The sequence below is a fragment of the Carassius gibelio genome, chromosome B14, assembly GCF_023724105.1.
Source record: "Carassius gibelio isolate Cgi1373 ecotype wild population from Czech Republic chromosome B14, carGib1.2-hapl.c, whole genome shotgun sequence".
NCBI lineage: Eukaryota > Metazoa > Chordata > Actinopteri > Cypriniformes > Cyprinidae > Carassius > Carassius gibelio.
Window position 1 is genome coordinate 14,495,234 of NC_068409.1, and position 15,441 is coordinate 14,510,674.

General features: G+C 37.8%; 1 protein-coding gene across 1 annotated transcript in view; it reads right to left on the bottom strand.

Annotated features, from left to right (window-relative positions):
• Positions 1 to 268: 268 nt before the first annotated feature.
• Positions 269 to 15,441, bottom strand: part of LOC127971064 (catenin alpha-1) — a 95,539-nt gene continuing 80,366 nt past the window's right edge. The window contains exons 17-18 of the mRNA XM_052573821.1: positions 1,913 to 2,047; positions 269 to 1,113 (exon numbers count right to left, since the gene is read on the bottom strand). Coding sequence (XP_052429781.1) covers positions 823 to 1,113; positions 1,913 to 2,047 — 426 coding nt within the window. The 3' untranslated portion in view covers positions 269 to 822. The remainder of the gene's footprint in view (positions 1,114 to 1,912; positions 2,048 to 15,441) is intronic.

The following is a 15,441-nucleotide window of genomic DNA, read 5'->3' on the forward strand; positions in this document are numbered from 1 at the left end:
GAGGGGTGCGAGGATGGGAAGGAGTAGGAGAAGAGAGGCATAAGGCCAGTCTTTTGAACTTAAATACAGGGCTGAAAATTGAACTCGCTCGCATTTAGCTTTGCCCCCTGCTCCTTGAGATTACTGAGGGCATTATAATTGAGGGCTTTTGTTTCTAGAGTTTCACATCAATTCACTATTTTCCATGCAACATTAATTCTCATAAAGATATAAAGCATTAATATTCACCAAACCTAAAGATTATTTAACAGTTAATCAAAGGATAAAACAGAGTTATCAAAAAGTTTATTAGGCACAGCAAAATACAAAGACTTTGGTCTCGAGACTGATAGTAAATCAAAGCCCGTTTTCCTTTTAGAGTTTCATACCAAAACAAGTATTGCAAGTGTTACGGTGAGTTTGCATAGGCATGGAGAATGGAAGGAAAAACAAAAATCAGACAGAAGTGGGCAATATCAAAGCCCTTAGTGTGAAATATATAAAAGTCTTCTTGTAAAATACAATTAAATGTTTTTAAAAATACACAACAGTCATCTAGAAAAGGGTGAAACGTACATATAAACTGAGGGAATGCCCAAAATTTTATGTATGCCCTACCTATCCTCAGGAAGAAATCTTGTGTAAAGATTGAGCAGATTAATGCATTCGTGTGTAAAAATATAACTTTAGCAATTTATAGACCTTAGTGCACTCAGCCACTGCTTATGGAGAAAAGAAAAAGGCATATTGGTGACTAAGGTACAGGAATGCGTTTATATGTGACTGATTTTAAGGCTCAATCTACTTCTGAAGCATAATCTACTGAATTGGGGTAAAGGCTGCTTAAATACTATCCATTGCTTTGAACTCGCTCAAGGCCTGCACAGGGTTGATGTGCTTCTTTTGAGAGGACCGCTTCACTTTGTTGGTCTGACCATCATCTTGCTTCTCACGTTTGACCAGTGGCTTTTTCTCGGGAGCTTTCATCTTCCAGGAGATGGCGGGCATGTTGAGGTTTTGCATTCCTTGGGACTTCTGGTACTTGGTGGAGGCCACATAAGAGGCCTTGACGGTGGACACCACAGAATTCATCAGATTCTTGGCCGCCTGAATCAGAGACATAGCGCTGTCCACCTGCAAGATGAGGGGAAATTGAGAGGGATCACCTTTAGAGGAGTTCACACACTTTCTACAATTAATTAGCATTTTCATGACACTTTTAGTCCTTTATGATTATTGGATATGGATTTCTCTTTTATAAAATTTGGAGATGACCAACAGATTTTAGCTTGTATATTAGAAACTAATCTTCTGAACAAATAGATTTAAAATATTATAATTAATAACCTGCAAATTTCTTCAATTTTCTAGTCGCATATATGTTCTACTGTACATTAGCACTTTTCATCTTTATAATTCATATCCATTACTGAATTTAGATTTTTTTTCACAGATTACCTTTTTCAGGTTTTCAAAGAGGTTTTCCCAAATGTATGTCCTTTAATTTAAATCCAGCTATTCTAATTAATTTACCAATATTCATCAAAATATCTGGTTGCAAATTAAAGGACATCTTTGCAGTTAAAACACTTCATAAACAATAAAAATATTGACAATACAACTGAAATCAAAGACAGTCTAAATATAAAACCATATACTGTAGATGCAACAAAGTAATTAAGATGAACACACTAAAATTAAGAAAATAGCAACTTAGTTTAAAACAAAGGCTGGGAAAAAATAAGTTGGAAATATTGAGCTGTAAAACTAAAATAGGAAAATAAATTAGCTTAGCTGCATGAGTTGTTCTTGTCATAGAGCTCCGGATGGGAGAAAATAAAAGTAATTTTATTCTGCTTCACATAATTAGGTTTTCCCCCACAGAGGCACAAGACTTCTGTCCTTTTCTCCCTCTCAGTAAATGAGGACTTACCCCAGACACCACGAGCTCTCCGCCCAGATTCTGCACCTCTGCTTTGACTTTACTACAGATGTTGAGCTGATGACAATACAGGGCTATACGCTGCAGATAGGCCAACAGATCCTGCTTGCACGCTGAATCTGGACACTACACAGAGATTGAGACAGAGAGAGAGAGACATCAGTCACTTTGTCAACCAATCATTTTTCCGCACTGATTATGGTGAAAAAAAGTTACATTTAAGCATGTTAAAATGTGTTAAATGGAGCAGAAAGTGCTACTATAAGAGTTACTGGCAGTTGAAAACACAATTAGCCAGAATATTTCAAAAATGGACATGCGAAGGGCAGGGACATGTAGAAGGGTGTGAAAGATGGGCGTTCAGATTTATTCGTGGTGCTTTGAGGCAGACTCTGTGTGGGCCTAATGACACAGAAGCACCATTTAATAAACCTGACAAGAAAACACGTCGAGACGGATGGTGAGTCAGACAAGCGTCTGTACAGAAATACTTCGACTGATATCTAAAGTGAAAAGCACGTTCAATGCACTGGTTGTTTTGAGGATCTTTGACTGTTGCCTGCAGATACCCTAACGCTCCACAGTCACCTGTCCAGCTGCATGTGCTAGTCAAATTCAATCGGTTCCCCATTGTGGCAGGTGATCAGGCCCACCGAGGGCTCACAGCCAAACTGTCCTTATCATTTTACTAGAAGAAAAACTAAATCCTTGCGCATCCATCAGAAGAAAACAGCCTTCTATGTGCTTGCTCATAAGGAATATTTCTTAAGTATAAACTACAGTTCAAGAGTCAGTTTTTGCACATTTCTCACCAGTTGATCTCGAATCAACAGCTAGCTTATTACCAATTCTCAACTGCAACATTTACAAATTAAGGGTATTTGCACAGATATGTATTCAGGGTGAAAATTTGATGCTAAGTGGTAATGAGATGGAACACCAAGACTGAGTTGTTAATGGCACCCTATATAATGAAAGGTGCTGTATGTAAGATTTTGACTCTACTAAAGCATAAAAATACCATAATACGATTTCAGATATTTAAGAAACATGGCTGGCTGGTTGGAATCTCGGTCTCTGTTTTGGTTTGTGAAAACTTCCCACTGCCAGTTTACCCAATTGTATTTGGGCAACCCTGGGTGGCCAGTTAGTGGAAAACAGCATATTTAATATAATTTATTGTGCTCGTTCCAGTTGGTGTTTTCAATCTGGCAACCTTCATGGGTGTCAAGTCTGAGAAGGAGGGGCTGGGTGAAAAAAAAACCCTCTCCGATATTATGAATTTGGACTGCAACACCTAGTTCAACCACTCTGTGTCAATTCTACATACATAGGCCCATATGAAATCGGTTTTATTTTTCCTAAATTCAGTTTTATTTCCAAATTCCGTTTAAAAATTTCTTGACTCCTTTTTAATATTTAAATAAAATTGTATTAAATCAAAATCATACCTAATTAAAATCAAATTTTCAAATCAATTTATTAAATTGAACATGTATTACATGTTCGGGGCCCTATGAAATGTTTTTTTTTTTTTTTCACCATTTTTTCTAAATAATTCTGTGTTTGAGCATGTCTTATTTGAATGCATAAAACTTTTTTCATAAAGTAGCCTTATGATTTTTCGATATATTTTAAATTCAATATTTGAAATTCTGGTTATCAAATAAAGGCATAAAATATAATATTTATCTTTTAATTATTGAAAAATTAAGCAAACTTAATTTTTTGGCAAACAAAGGGGATTTACTAGTTCAAATTAAAACATGGAGGAAATGTGTGATCATTCCTTTTTTTTTTTTCAAAAATCAAATCAAACAGTGCTCATGAAGGTAATCTCAGCAGTTCTGCAGATGTTGTTAATTTGTTCCTCATTTAGTGAGATGGCAGAGGCTGAAATCGAGTGCTTCAGTTTGTGTGTAGTAATGTTAAATGAAACCGTGTGTCTGTGCCATTCACTAACAGAGACACGCAGAACATGCAGGATACCCATTTAAATAGACTTTTGTTGCTTAATATTTCACAGATACTATTCAACATTGTGATTTGATTTAAGTGCAATGATCTACTTTTGATTAATTCATTCAAAATGACAAATTACTCGACATTCTGCATTACACTATGAATTCCATTTTTATGAATGGATTCCGTGATTCCATCGGTGTTTTACACTTCACAGAAATCATAGGGCCCTACATACAGCACCTTTAAGTGGCTTTATTTCACGGCACAAAATCTAGCAATTTTCTTCAAACTTATTGTTGAACTGCTCATTTGATGGATGCAGTTGCAATGGGAAGACAACTTCTTGGCATTTAGTTTGTTGACAGTTACAGCAAATCTTTTTAGCATGCAAAAGCACAACACACACTGTCAGCAAGCTAAAGATGTTGAATTTGCATCTTTCCCTTCAAAGCACCTCGCCTGCAACCCAGAAAAAAAAAAGAAATTAGCCATGCTCACTAATCAATTAGTTGACTAGTCAACGGTCCTGCTCATTCCTGTGTGTAAAGCAAAGCAGTGCTGCCAGCCGACTGAACACATCAACTGGCTCCATTTACCAGTTATTGGTGAAGTAAAAAGCACAGTACTTATTTTTACCCTTAGTTTGACCATCCAATATCAATACCTCACGATGTTTCACCAGTCTCCAAGGTAACAATACTTTTTTCACACTTATAATGTTCAAAGAGTCTGGCCCCACATCTTAGAATTAAAATGCTCTGAACAAGCAGGACTTGAGGGTGCCTGAACAATTACACCAAGCCCGCTTTCAACCAAAGCCTTCATCTCAATAACTCTGCCCCAAATGCCATAAAGCATTTGGGAAAATGTCAAATTCCTATCATTTTAAACAACCGCTAGACTGCAGATGCATACATGAGCTGCGTAGGGCTGGAAAGACACTCACAGATGTGACATGCATAACTCTGCCACGCAAAATGCACCAATTATGATTTTATGTAAAATTCTGGTGCACGCAATTTAAGACCTCAGTATTCAGCCAAGTTAAAATAATTCTTAGTTAAATATAATGTATAAAAACTGGGCAAGAAAACCTAGAAAACGTGAAGTTCCCATGACAAAATTATGTCTGTATAAAAGAGAAATTCAAACAAGATGATCTTCCATGTCTATGTAATAAATCCAGATTACAATACCTAAGAATTCTCGGAATACCTCAATTAAAAAAACTGAAGATTAAACAAGAGTGACTATGCTGATTTTATGTATATTGAACAGGCAGACATATTCAAACAAGTATATTTTAAACAGTTCTGGGAGCATTTTGCTAAATGAGCTCTCGGTATCCATTCATTTTAATATTTGAGGCCAGTTACTCAAAATACAAGGGTGGAATATAAAGCCAAACTTGCAGAGAGGTGCTTGTGGGAGATTTAACTGGAGATACAGCAGAACACAGAGTCTGAGTCAGGCCATCTTCACCATACTTTAATAATCATCATTCTGTCTATACACCCCACTGAGAGAGAGAAGGGCAGATAGATAGGCACAGGCTGTTAGAAACAAGAGAGCGACAGGGAGACAAAGGAAGAAGGGAGACAAGTGGGTGAAAAGAGAGTGGGATACCAAGAAATAACTGGTGAGAAACAGGAAGAGAGTGATGAAGAGGGCAACAGGCTGCTTGTCTTTAAAGACAGCGTGAGAATAAGCTGCCATTTGATCACAGTATTTTCCAGGATGTTTTGCTTGTTATAGTGTAAGATTTACATGCTGTTACTACAGCAACAACATGGAACGCTAAACTGCTTGTTTCCAAATGGTGTATAATTGTGAATTTAAATGTACATTAACAAGAAATCAAAAAAAGAGATGAGAATTTGTATTTTTAGGTGCACACTTCCTGCTAAAATATGCTATAAACAGGCACTTTCTTGGCCCAAGGAAAAAGTCTGCTCTGTGTCTACTTTCCCTACAGTATTACAGTATTTGCTGACTCTATGACTGCAGGATACTGTAAAAGCATTTGTGCCAAAGGTTGGAGGAGAGGATTACATTCACAGCAACACAAAGCAAGAATTTTCTTGCCTTTAAGGGCTTCTCACCCCTACATCTGGCGTGTTGATCCAGCAACAAGTCTGGCTATGCTGTGAGCCCCAGCAGCGCTGCTGGAATATTTAGCTGTGTAGCTCTGACTGCTTTGGCATTCACCATTTCCATTCCAGCTGGCTCAAAGCATTCTGGGATTTGTAGTAAAGATTATCCAGCTGGGCACATCATCACTCCCCAGCGAGAAGTCAGGATGTCTGGGCAGAACTTCTCCCTCTCTCCCTCCAGCTCATCATAAAGAGCCAGCAGGGGCACAGGAGTGTCCCTATTAAAGCACAAAAAGCCAGAGCGTCTGCCTCTCATCTGCTTTACTATTCCACCCATTATGTCCAGCAGTCATTAATAAAGCCCCAAATTTTTATCAATCACCGAGCTGCTTTTCTTCCTAGCGCTATAGAGCTTACTGCAGAGGAAGTCAGACAAACAGCAGAACGAGGTGGAGAAAGGGAGTGGGTAAGAGAGAGAGAGAGAGAGGACAGCGGTGGTGAATCAGAACAGAGCCCTGCTAAAATGAAACCTGCTAAGCATACCAATTAGAGGCTCGACTCCTGTTTGAGACAGCTCGAATTGGCCCTTTGAAAGCATCACTTGTGCATGCTCAGCTGCTGAATTCATCCAAGTTGAACAGGAAATGCAGCCTGCCTGCCTTGACCTAGACGCATGTGAATACATGATGCACGTGTCAAACAAAAGTCCTCCCAGCTATCCTCAAACATTTTCTTCCTCCATCTGCAAGCGACACATGCAGATCACATGTGGTTCTGCCAATGTGGCTGATTTGGGCACTCTGCGGTGAGGGGATGCACTAAAACTGAATTTGTTCAGTTTATTTTTTAGAGAAGTGCAGTGTCCAGTAAGTACCTTATCAGGGCGGACCAAGAGCTTATTCTGCATTTATCCATCACTCCATTAAAAAGAAGCAACTACAGAGAAGAGTGTTCTCCTTAGGAAACTCATATAACCCTAGAGAACATACTGTAACATAACCTTCCATTCAACTTCAGCCTCACTTCAACCCCTTAAGTTATGTACATGCAAGCACTTATGGGATATTACCATGCCTGGACACGGCTTTGGATTCTGTGCAGCAGGAGTTTCTTGGCAACTATTTTCCTTTAATGTATTAGTTCTCAGGACAGTTGATTTCCTTTTACAGGAATTATTAAAATAATAACAATAATAATATTTTGCTCATATATACCGGCTAATAATGTGTTAAAGTAATGAGCTGCCTTTAAAGTGCACTGCATTTCTAATATGACAATGAGTTTTTATCAAGTAAAGTGTTGAGGCACTTTTAGTACCTTAATTACACAAGGTGGTAGAAATGGTGTTGCCATTATGTTTCTATCACATGCGTCAGAAAGAGGGGAACTAATGCTACTGAACTGACCTAGATAAACTCAAATGCATACTACAGAATTTATGAAGCTGGGAAAGACGCTAAATGTTAACAACAATACAGCTACCTTGAAAACATTTCCCTTTGACTGCTTTTCATAGAATCTTTAAAAATGGGATCTAAATGGGGTTTAACCCTCTGGAGTCAATTAACGCGAATACGCATTTTGGGGCATCTTCTGATAACACCGAAAATAACTTGCATGACACTTTCAGTTTTAATTGTACAGATAAGAGCAACGCAATCGAATCTGTAAAGGGTCTACTTTTATTTGTATAGAAGGATAATAAAACTTTGTGCATTTATGAAATAAAGAAAACAAACAGGGTGCACTGTCTGCAGCCTCGGTCGGCGGTGATCTTAATTTAGAAATGCGTCATTGAAACGAACTGTAACTAAGCAAATACTCAGACATGAGATATCTATTGAAAGCTTGACATGTCTACTTTTAAACTGAGCAAGTGCTACCGAAAACAAATATTCTGTGATAAAGTAATCCAAGGTTGAACTAGGTCTAAGTATAATCTCTAACTGCTATAGTGAGCAACTTTCACTCTTCCACATGAAAATGGCAATCTCTCTCTCTCTGCAAATGTGTACATTATTGTGTAAATACCATGTTGTCCTCTGGCATGGAGGCTGCAACAGAGTTCAATTCAAAAAATGCATAAACTATACCCTGAGAAAACCATTTAAAACAATAAAAACAATGGGGCAGCCACTATCTGGACTGATGAGCAGAAGAGAATGCAGGTGTTGGAAAATCTAACATTTAACACCTCGACGTTAAAAATATCCTGCTATAAAAGTGAGTAGGAAGGTCAGGCCGCATCATAGAAAATGTCATCCGGCCTGCTGAATTCCATTCTAAATGGGCGACGGTAGTAGAACAGCATGAGCAGGGTTCTGACCTTTCTCAACACATCAGGGAGGAGAAATGCCAGTTTCCCATATTCACTGACATAGCAGCATTTTAATATAGAGCAGCCCTGATTATAAATGGAGCTTCATGGGTAATGCATTCTTTTGTGGGTTATGCCCACTAAAGCCCGAGGAGATATTGATACGCTGCTTGCGGCACTCCTCTCAAGAGGGGATGGAATGAGGTGTTTTCTCTCTCTACTAAACAGAGCAGATGACATATGGAGGTGATTAGAGCAGTGATGAAATCGTTATGCCCACCCATAGGACTTCTGCGTGAGAATTTCTATGATATGATTACCTGGTGTTCATATGTGGTGTCCCAAACCACAGAAAGAGTTACTAATTGTTACTGATAGACATTAAGCCAGCATCTGAAATTTAAAGAGGGACACGCTAATCACATTTAACACACTTCTAAATGACTTAATTTTCACTTCCAAATTAAAGACAGTTATCTTGGCTTTAAACAAAACCTTTACCAAATGTAAAAAAGTCAGTCAATCTGAAGATAAAAAAAAAAAAAAAAAAAAATCAAGTGGGGGAAAAAAGGGGGAAAGAAAAAGGTTCCAAGTGGGCTGCAAGAAATCTTAGCAAATCTCCAGAGGTTAAAAAACATCTCGGAGTGGGCTGCAAAAAATAGAAGAAACCTATAAGTAAATCTCCAGAAGCAAAAAAACAGGCACAGAAACACACACATCTGCCACAAAACTCCTTTAGTCCATCTGAAGAACTGAATCTTTATAAAAATAAAAAATAAAACAGTCTGCAATAAGCAAACTTCATCTTCTATAAACATCTGCTGGAGACAGTTTGAGAACAGCGCAGGTGGAGATTTGACAAACTGACTGTGACCCTTCGAAGAAAAGTTTCTGGACCGCAAACTTGATCTCCCCACATCTCTCAGGTGTGAACTCATTCTAGATTGTTTTTACTGGCTGTGCAAGCTCCATGCTGAAATACTGATCTGGGAGAAGTGGTGGATGCAACAGCAATAAAACCAATATCCTTCAAAGATTCTACACACACACACACACAAAAAAAAAAAAAAAACATTCTACGGAGGCAAAATATGATGGCCAGGGAATTCAGCCCACTCAGTCATCAGTATTCAACATACAATCTGGAAATGGCAAAGCACCCAAGGCAATCGAAGGTTCATTTTAAAAGCACCTGTTAATATCAAAGTCATTTTTTACCAAGATAAAAGATTCATCTGTAGTTTCTTTAATAGAGAGAACTCTAATGCACTTTGAAAGAGGAACGTCCCTTCATGTGGCTAATGTGTTTTATATTGCGTTTAAATGGTCTGGCGGTGCACTTTTTTTTTTAAAACTGCTAAATAGAAAGCCATCATGGACCATGATAATCAATCAAGTGGCATTTGAAACAGACTGATGATCTTGCTCATATCCATCCAATTACCCAAAGGGGGGAAAAATAAAGAAATAATATTTGCAATTGCTAATTCTATCTCGGTCTCATAAAATCCTGATCTAGGATCAGAGAGAAGACTTGTAAACTCACTCATGATGAAAGTGGACAGAAACATCAAACTAAAATTAAGATTTCTGATAAAATACAATTTTTCTGACAAAAAAGCCTCCAACACGCCAGCCAAATAGAGACAACCACTTCCCTAACAATTATACATTGGACTGCCTGCTCCAAAGCATAATTACAAGCACCTATTTCACCCATCTTATAACTGAGACCATTAAACGATTTCCACATTTCACCAAATTACAAATGCTACAATGAAATTTAGTACGGTGATATTTTTACTAAAGTCCATTTGACTAAAGGTAACTAGAAAAAATTATGGATATATTCCAAAAATGGTGATGTCTTGAAATACAGCTCACTAAACTGCTAAAGCTTATTTAAAAAAATAAAAAGAGATTCTGAACTGACAGACAGATCTACTTCAGGTTGTTAAGGTTAGATGGATAACGCCTACACACTACAATTGTTAAATGGTGCCATGGAACTGGACAGCGATCAAAACAACATACAAGGCACTGAAGGGCTTTTTTGTTCTCGAGCCATGCAACTATTTATTTGATCTCTGGGTCACTGTACTGCTTGAAAAATGAACTTTCTTCCAAGTCTTTTTCAGCAGACTGAAAGAGTGTGATGGACAACTTTTCCTGTACGTCTGGTTGGTTTGATGTTGCATCAACTTTCACACAACTGAACAAACAGTGCTCACTGGGACACTCGAATAGAGTTTTGAAATCTTTTTAACTTATGGATTTATTTTTCTCTCCTATACTACTTTCATTTTTTTTTTAAAGTGTCTGAATTAATCGTTGCATCATTCAGGGTTGTTACAGTAAGGAAATCACCGTGGAGGCATGGGCATTGCCTCTTTTCCTCGTTTTTCTTTTAAATAGCTTGTAAAAGTGGCATGCACATTTTACTTTCACTTTCAAATAGAGGCAATTCAGCATAAAGCAATTGTTTGTTTGAATTTCCCCTTTTCCTCGCTTTTTAATAGCTTGCAAAAGTGCTGAATTAGTGTCAAGTCAGTATCAATTGCTTGAATTCAACAACAAAATATAACAAACTCACTTTAGCCTATATATAAAACATAGAACTTTTAACCAAAAAATACACCATGATATAGAGCAGGCTATGCCTAATATGCCTAGCAATAACTTAAAGTAATAAGTATAAATGTATAATATATAAACAAATAATAAACATAGAACACAAACGTATCACTCCCAGATAATGAAAGTGCTTTGTTTATCAGTTGTAACTGTATTTTTCCCCTTTATTAATTTATATTTGCTTGTATGTTTTAAAGGCCATATTTACTTTTAATTCTTAACAATAATAAATTATATACTCATTAATATAACATTATTATAATTATTTTAATAAGTAGCCTGCTTATTAAATCTAATAATAATGCAGAAAAATTGATATAATCGTGATGCATCATGATATCAAATTGAACTTAATCATTGACATGATAATCGTAATCGAATTGTGAATTCACACCCCTAAGTTTTTCCACCGCAATCCTTCAGTTTCACAGGATAGTATTTTTATTTTTTATTTTTTTTACCAATGAGCTCTCCACGACTCTGAGATCACAGAATAAATGTTTTAGAAAGATTTTAGATACAAATTTGCTAAAGAATCACAAACTGGCTGAAGAGAACTGACTGAGCAATTCATTCACAAACCAAAAACTATGGCTTACAATCAAGTTTTATTGTACACGAGCAGATAAATATTTTACAGAGAAAATTACTTCCATCCTTTGTGTGTAAATTTTTTTGGGGATTACCAGTACTGTGGGAAGCCTTGATTCACTATCTAAATGATGAGCTCCACCTTTTTTTAAAGGAATTTAAGGAAATGTTTTAGCTACCTTAAAGGGGGGGTGAAATGCTATTTCATGCATACAGAGTTTTTTTACACTGTTAAAGAGTTGGATTCCCATGCTAAACAAGGAAAAAGTTAAAAAAATTAAGTTGTACGTTTGAAGGAGTATTTTTGTTCCAAAAATACTCCTTCCGGTTTGTCACAAGTTTCGGAAAGTTTTTTCCGAGTATGGCTCTGTGTGACGTTAGATGGAGCGGAATTTCCTTATATGGGTCCTAAGGGCACGTCTGCCGGAAGAGCGCGCTGTGTTGTTAACTTAGCTATCTGCGCACAAGCACATCAAGTAAACTTTGTACACCTTTAAAAAAAAAAAAAAAAAAAGACGCTCCGCCCACACGTCACGCCTCCAGCCGCTCGTGGTTTTCCGTAAAAAATTGGCACAGACTATTTTTCTCTTATAAATATAATAAAACTAAAGACTTTTTGGAGATATGAAGGATGCAGTACTACTCTATAGGTTCTCAAGATTAACAGGAGATTGAGTGAAAATGAGCATTTCAACCCCCCCACCTAATGATTCACACGTAGAAAACAGTTGTGTCAATAAATTCATTTGGTATTCCAACTGTGAATTTAGAGCTGCTACAACACAGAAGCTAAATACTTAAAACAGCATAATTCAGTTTAGGAACATAATTGTTTTTTTTGTTTTTTTTTTTGACTTTGTATTAATACCTCTAAATGAAAATGTCTGCAATTCATACTTCATGTCTAAAATAAGATTTAATTACCCAATTCAAATATTTCAAACCCTGCTAAATAGTATGTTGTTATGCCATAAAACCAGGACTCTCAACCAGGCTGGTGAGCATCATATAAGTCACCAACCCTTGAAGTGCTGAGCTGAGAATGTGGGATCGCATCTTGATTTTTTTTTTTTTTTGGCTCTTCTACTGTAGAGAAGGAAATTTACAGGCCTGTCACCAATAAGCAGCTAGAGGCCAGAACTGGGATTAATCCAACCTGTGGTGGTGCCTATGGATCACCATAAATCTCCCCTGATTGAATGTAAATTGAAAAACCATGCATGTTGGTATACATCACTGGCATAAAGCACGTGCTGCCCCCCACAGGTCTGCCTCACTAAAATATGCAATCCTAGTATTCCAAGATTGTATACGTGTGTGCCAGTTTCATGCCTTTATGTGCATGCATGTAGGGCACTATATTTATGGGCAGTGTGGTGGCTCACACATTTGGATTATTAATCTTAATTACACTGCATTATTAGCTCAGCACGGTGCTCACACAAAATCCCCATAAGTTGCCCCTGCAGAATCTGCTAGTAAATTCTTAATAAACTGCATTGCAGACCTTTGTGTGGCAATAACCTAAATCCTGCATTCTCAACATCCATGCACTACACTCATTTCTTTAAAATTTAATCGATCTCTGTTACAGCCATTTAACTGATTATTAAACATGTCTGAACATTTCTGGCAGCATCTGCGATGATCCAAAAACATCTACTTACAACAGCTAGATGTTGTGAGATAGATTCAGAAGGTCTGATTCTCAGACAAGACGCACCACCCGCTGATTCTTAAAGGCCTCTCTATACTCATCAACGAACACCCACAGTATCCGCTTCAGTACCGCTGTCTTTTTTGTATCCTTGGTTGGCCTCCAGATGCAGAGGAGTATGTTTTGTCACATCCTCATTTTGATTAGTTAGGTTTAAGTAGTCGAGCTTCCCGCTAGAACACATTTGTGAAGAGTTATGCAATACAATCTATGCTTTCAACATTGTTTGTTTCCCAAATCTTATTTCCCCCATTCTGCATCATCTTGTTTACCTGTGCAAGATTTCTAAAGAATGCTGTTTTTGGCATATTCAACTTTCACTGATATTTTTGGCCCCATCAACACATGGCAGCTCTGTTGTGGTGTCTATTGGCAATTTCAGATGTAACAAAAGTACATGACATGACAAACTAGACGAGCAGTCAGGAGTGATGCTATAGCCCACTGCTGTGTATTCTGTGGCAGGGCTTTGAAATGACAAAGAGAGCAAGGAGGACAGAGAGTAGGGGGAGGAGTGTCACGATTATTTGCTTTCCATCCCTCCGCAGGCTCTTCTGAATCTGACGATTCATCCTTCTGTATAAGAAACTGCTTCCCTTTGTTCATTTTTCGGCAGTTAGCCTCTGGCAGCCTCGACTGCACAAGAAGGTGTGAGGAGCAGTCTAAATATAGTTTGGCATAAACATATAAAAGAAAAAAGAAAGCCGCCACCTGGTAATTATGCTGCTAATTAAAGACGAATCACACTTAATGGATTCAGGTCTCACTTGGGGCTTTCCATCCCTCATTCCTTTCCCTTTTTCTTCACCTACTGCCCTCAATTCCACTATTTGTAGGCATGACAAGAGGAGGAGGGACCAATCAGGATTGAGCTGGGATGGATGTCAGGAGTTGCTCACACCCGTTTAAAAAAACAGGGGTCGCACTAGAACAGACATCTCCTCCCACAACCAATGCAATTGCTAATGCATATAGCACTCACCAGGCATACAAAATGAATTTTGCTAAGTCCTAAAAATGAATAAAAACTGTTTTTGAGACAGGTGTAGAGAGAGATATTCACAAATATGCAATGATAATCAATATATACATATACACACATATATAAACAAGAATAATAATAATAATAATAATAATAATAATAAAAACAAATTGTAAATCATGACCAGTGAAATCTCATAACGCCTGTCTTTGGCACATGTCGTCAAGTTCATTTTAAACCCATCCTACATACCAATCAATCCCATTACTCAACAAATTGGCAGGTTCAGTATAATGGACACCGTTTACAAAATGCATTTTCATTCATGTGCCAGTTTGTGCAGATAAGCAAACACAATCCACAGACACACACAAGCACCTGCATAGTACCCATCTGTTTTCTGCAGGGGACATCATTGTATTCACAGCACTGAATAAGCAACATCAAAGACTTTGCAGGACGCGGCTGTCTATGAAAGCTTTCACCATCTCTGAACTGGACATTTAGTATTCCTCTCCAATTGGGTCGGCATAGGTAACATTACTACAGACTTGAAAAGTGGAGCTGCCTCACGTCGGATCAAAGTGCAATCTAAATAAAATATCAAATGTGCAGAGCTTCGATTTGCATGAAGGCTGCTTATTATGCAAGTTTATGTTAAAGGAATCTTTTTGAAAGCACTCTGCAGATGTTCACAGGCATGGCTAATTAACAGCCATAACCATGCGGCAAATAGGATAACGCGGTGTATCTTTACATTCCCTCCCTGGGTGCTGCACTGCGCTGCATGGGCAAAACGTGCTTGCAAATGCATGAACTCAAGAAATTAACATCTAGTGTGACCCTGCGCTTCACAAGTTCTCGCTGCTAACCCTTCAGCTTAACGCAGTTCAAAGTGTAAAAATGTCTTGTATTTCCTAAAAACACACTACGAGTGCTAGTGACACATCAAACTGGTAGTCTGCATGCTGCACGGTGATGTTAGCACAACGTGACATTCTTTTAATTAAAATGACAAACTGAGAGGAGAGGCCTTCGTGGAGGGATGAGTGATGGGTCATGATTCTGCCATGCAAAACCCCCTTCCCGAGCTCACAATATCACTTTCACCAATGCTGAGAAGGAAAAAAAAAACTCAAAGAACCCCTTGCAGCACATACGCCAGTTTGATGTTTACTGGAAATGTTCCCATATTATTTTCACGAAGCCTGTGAACCTGTC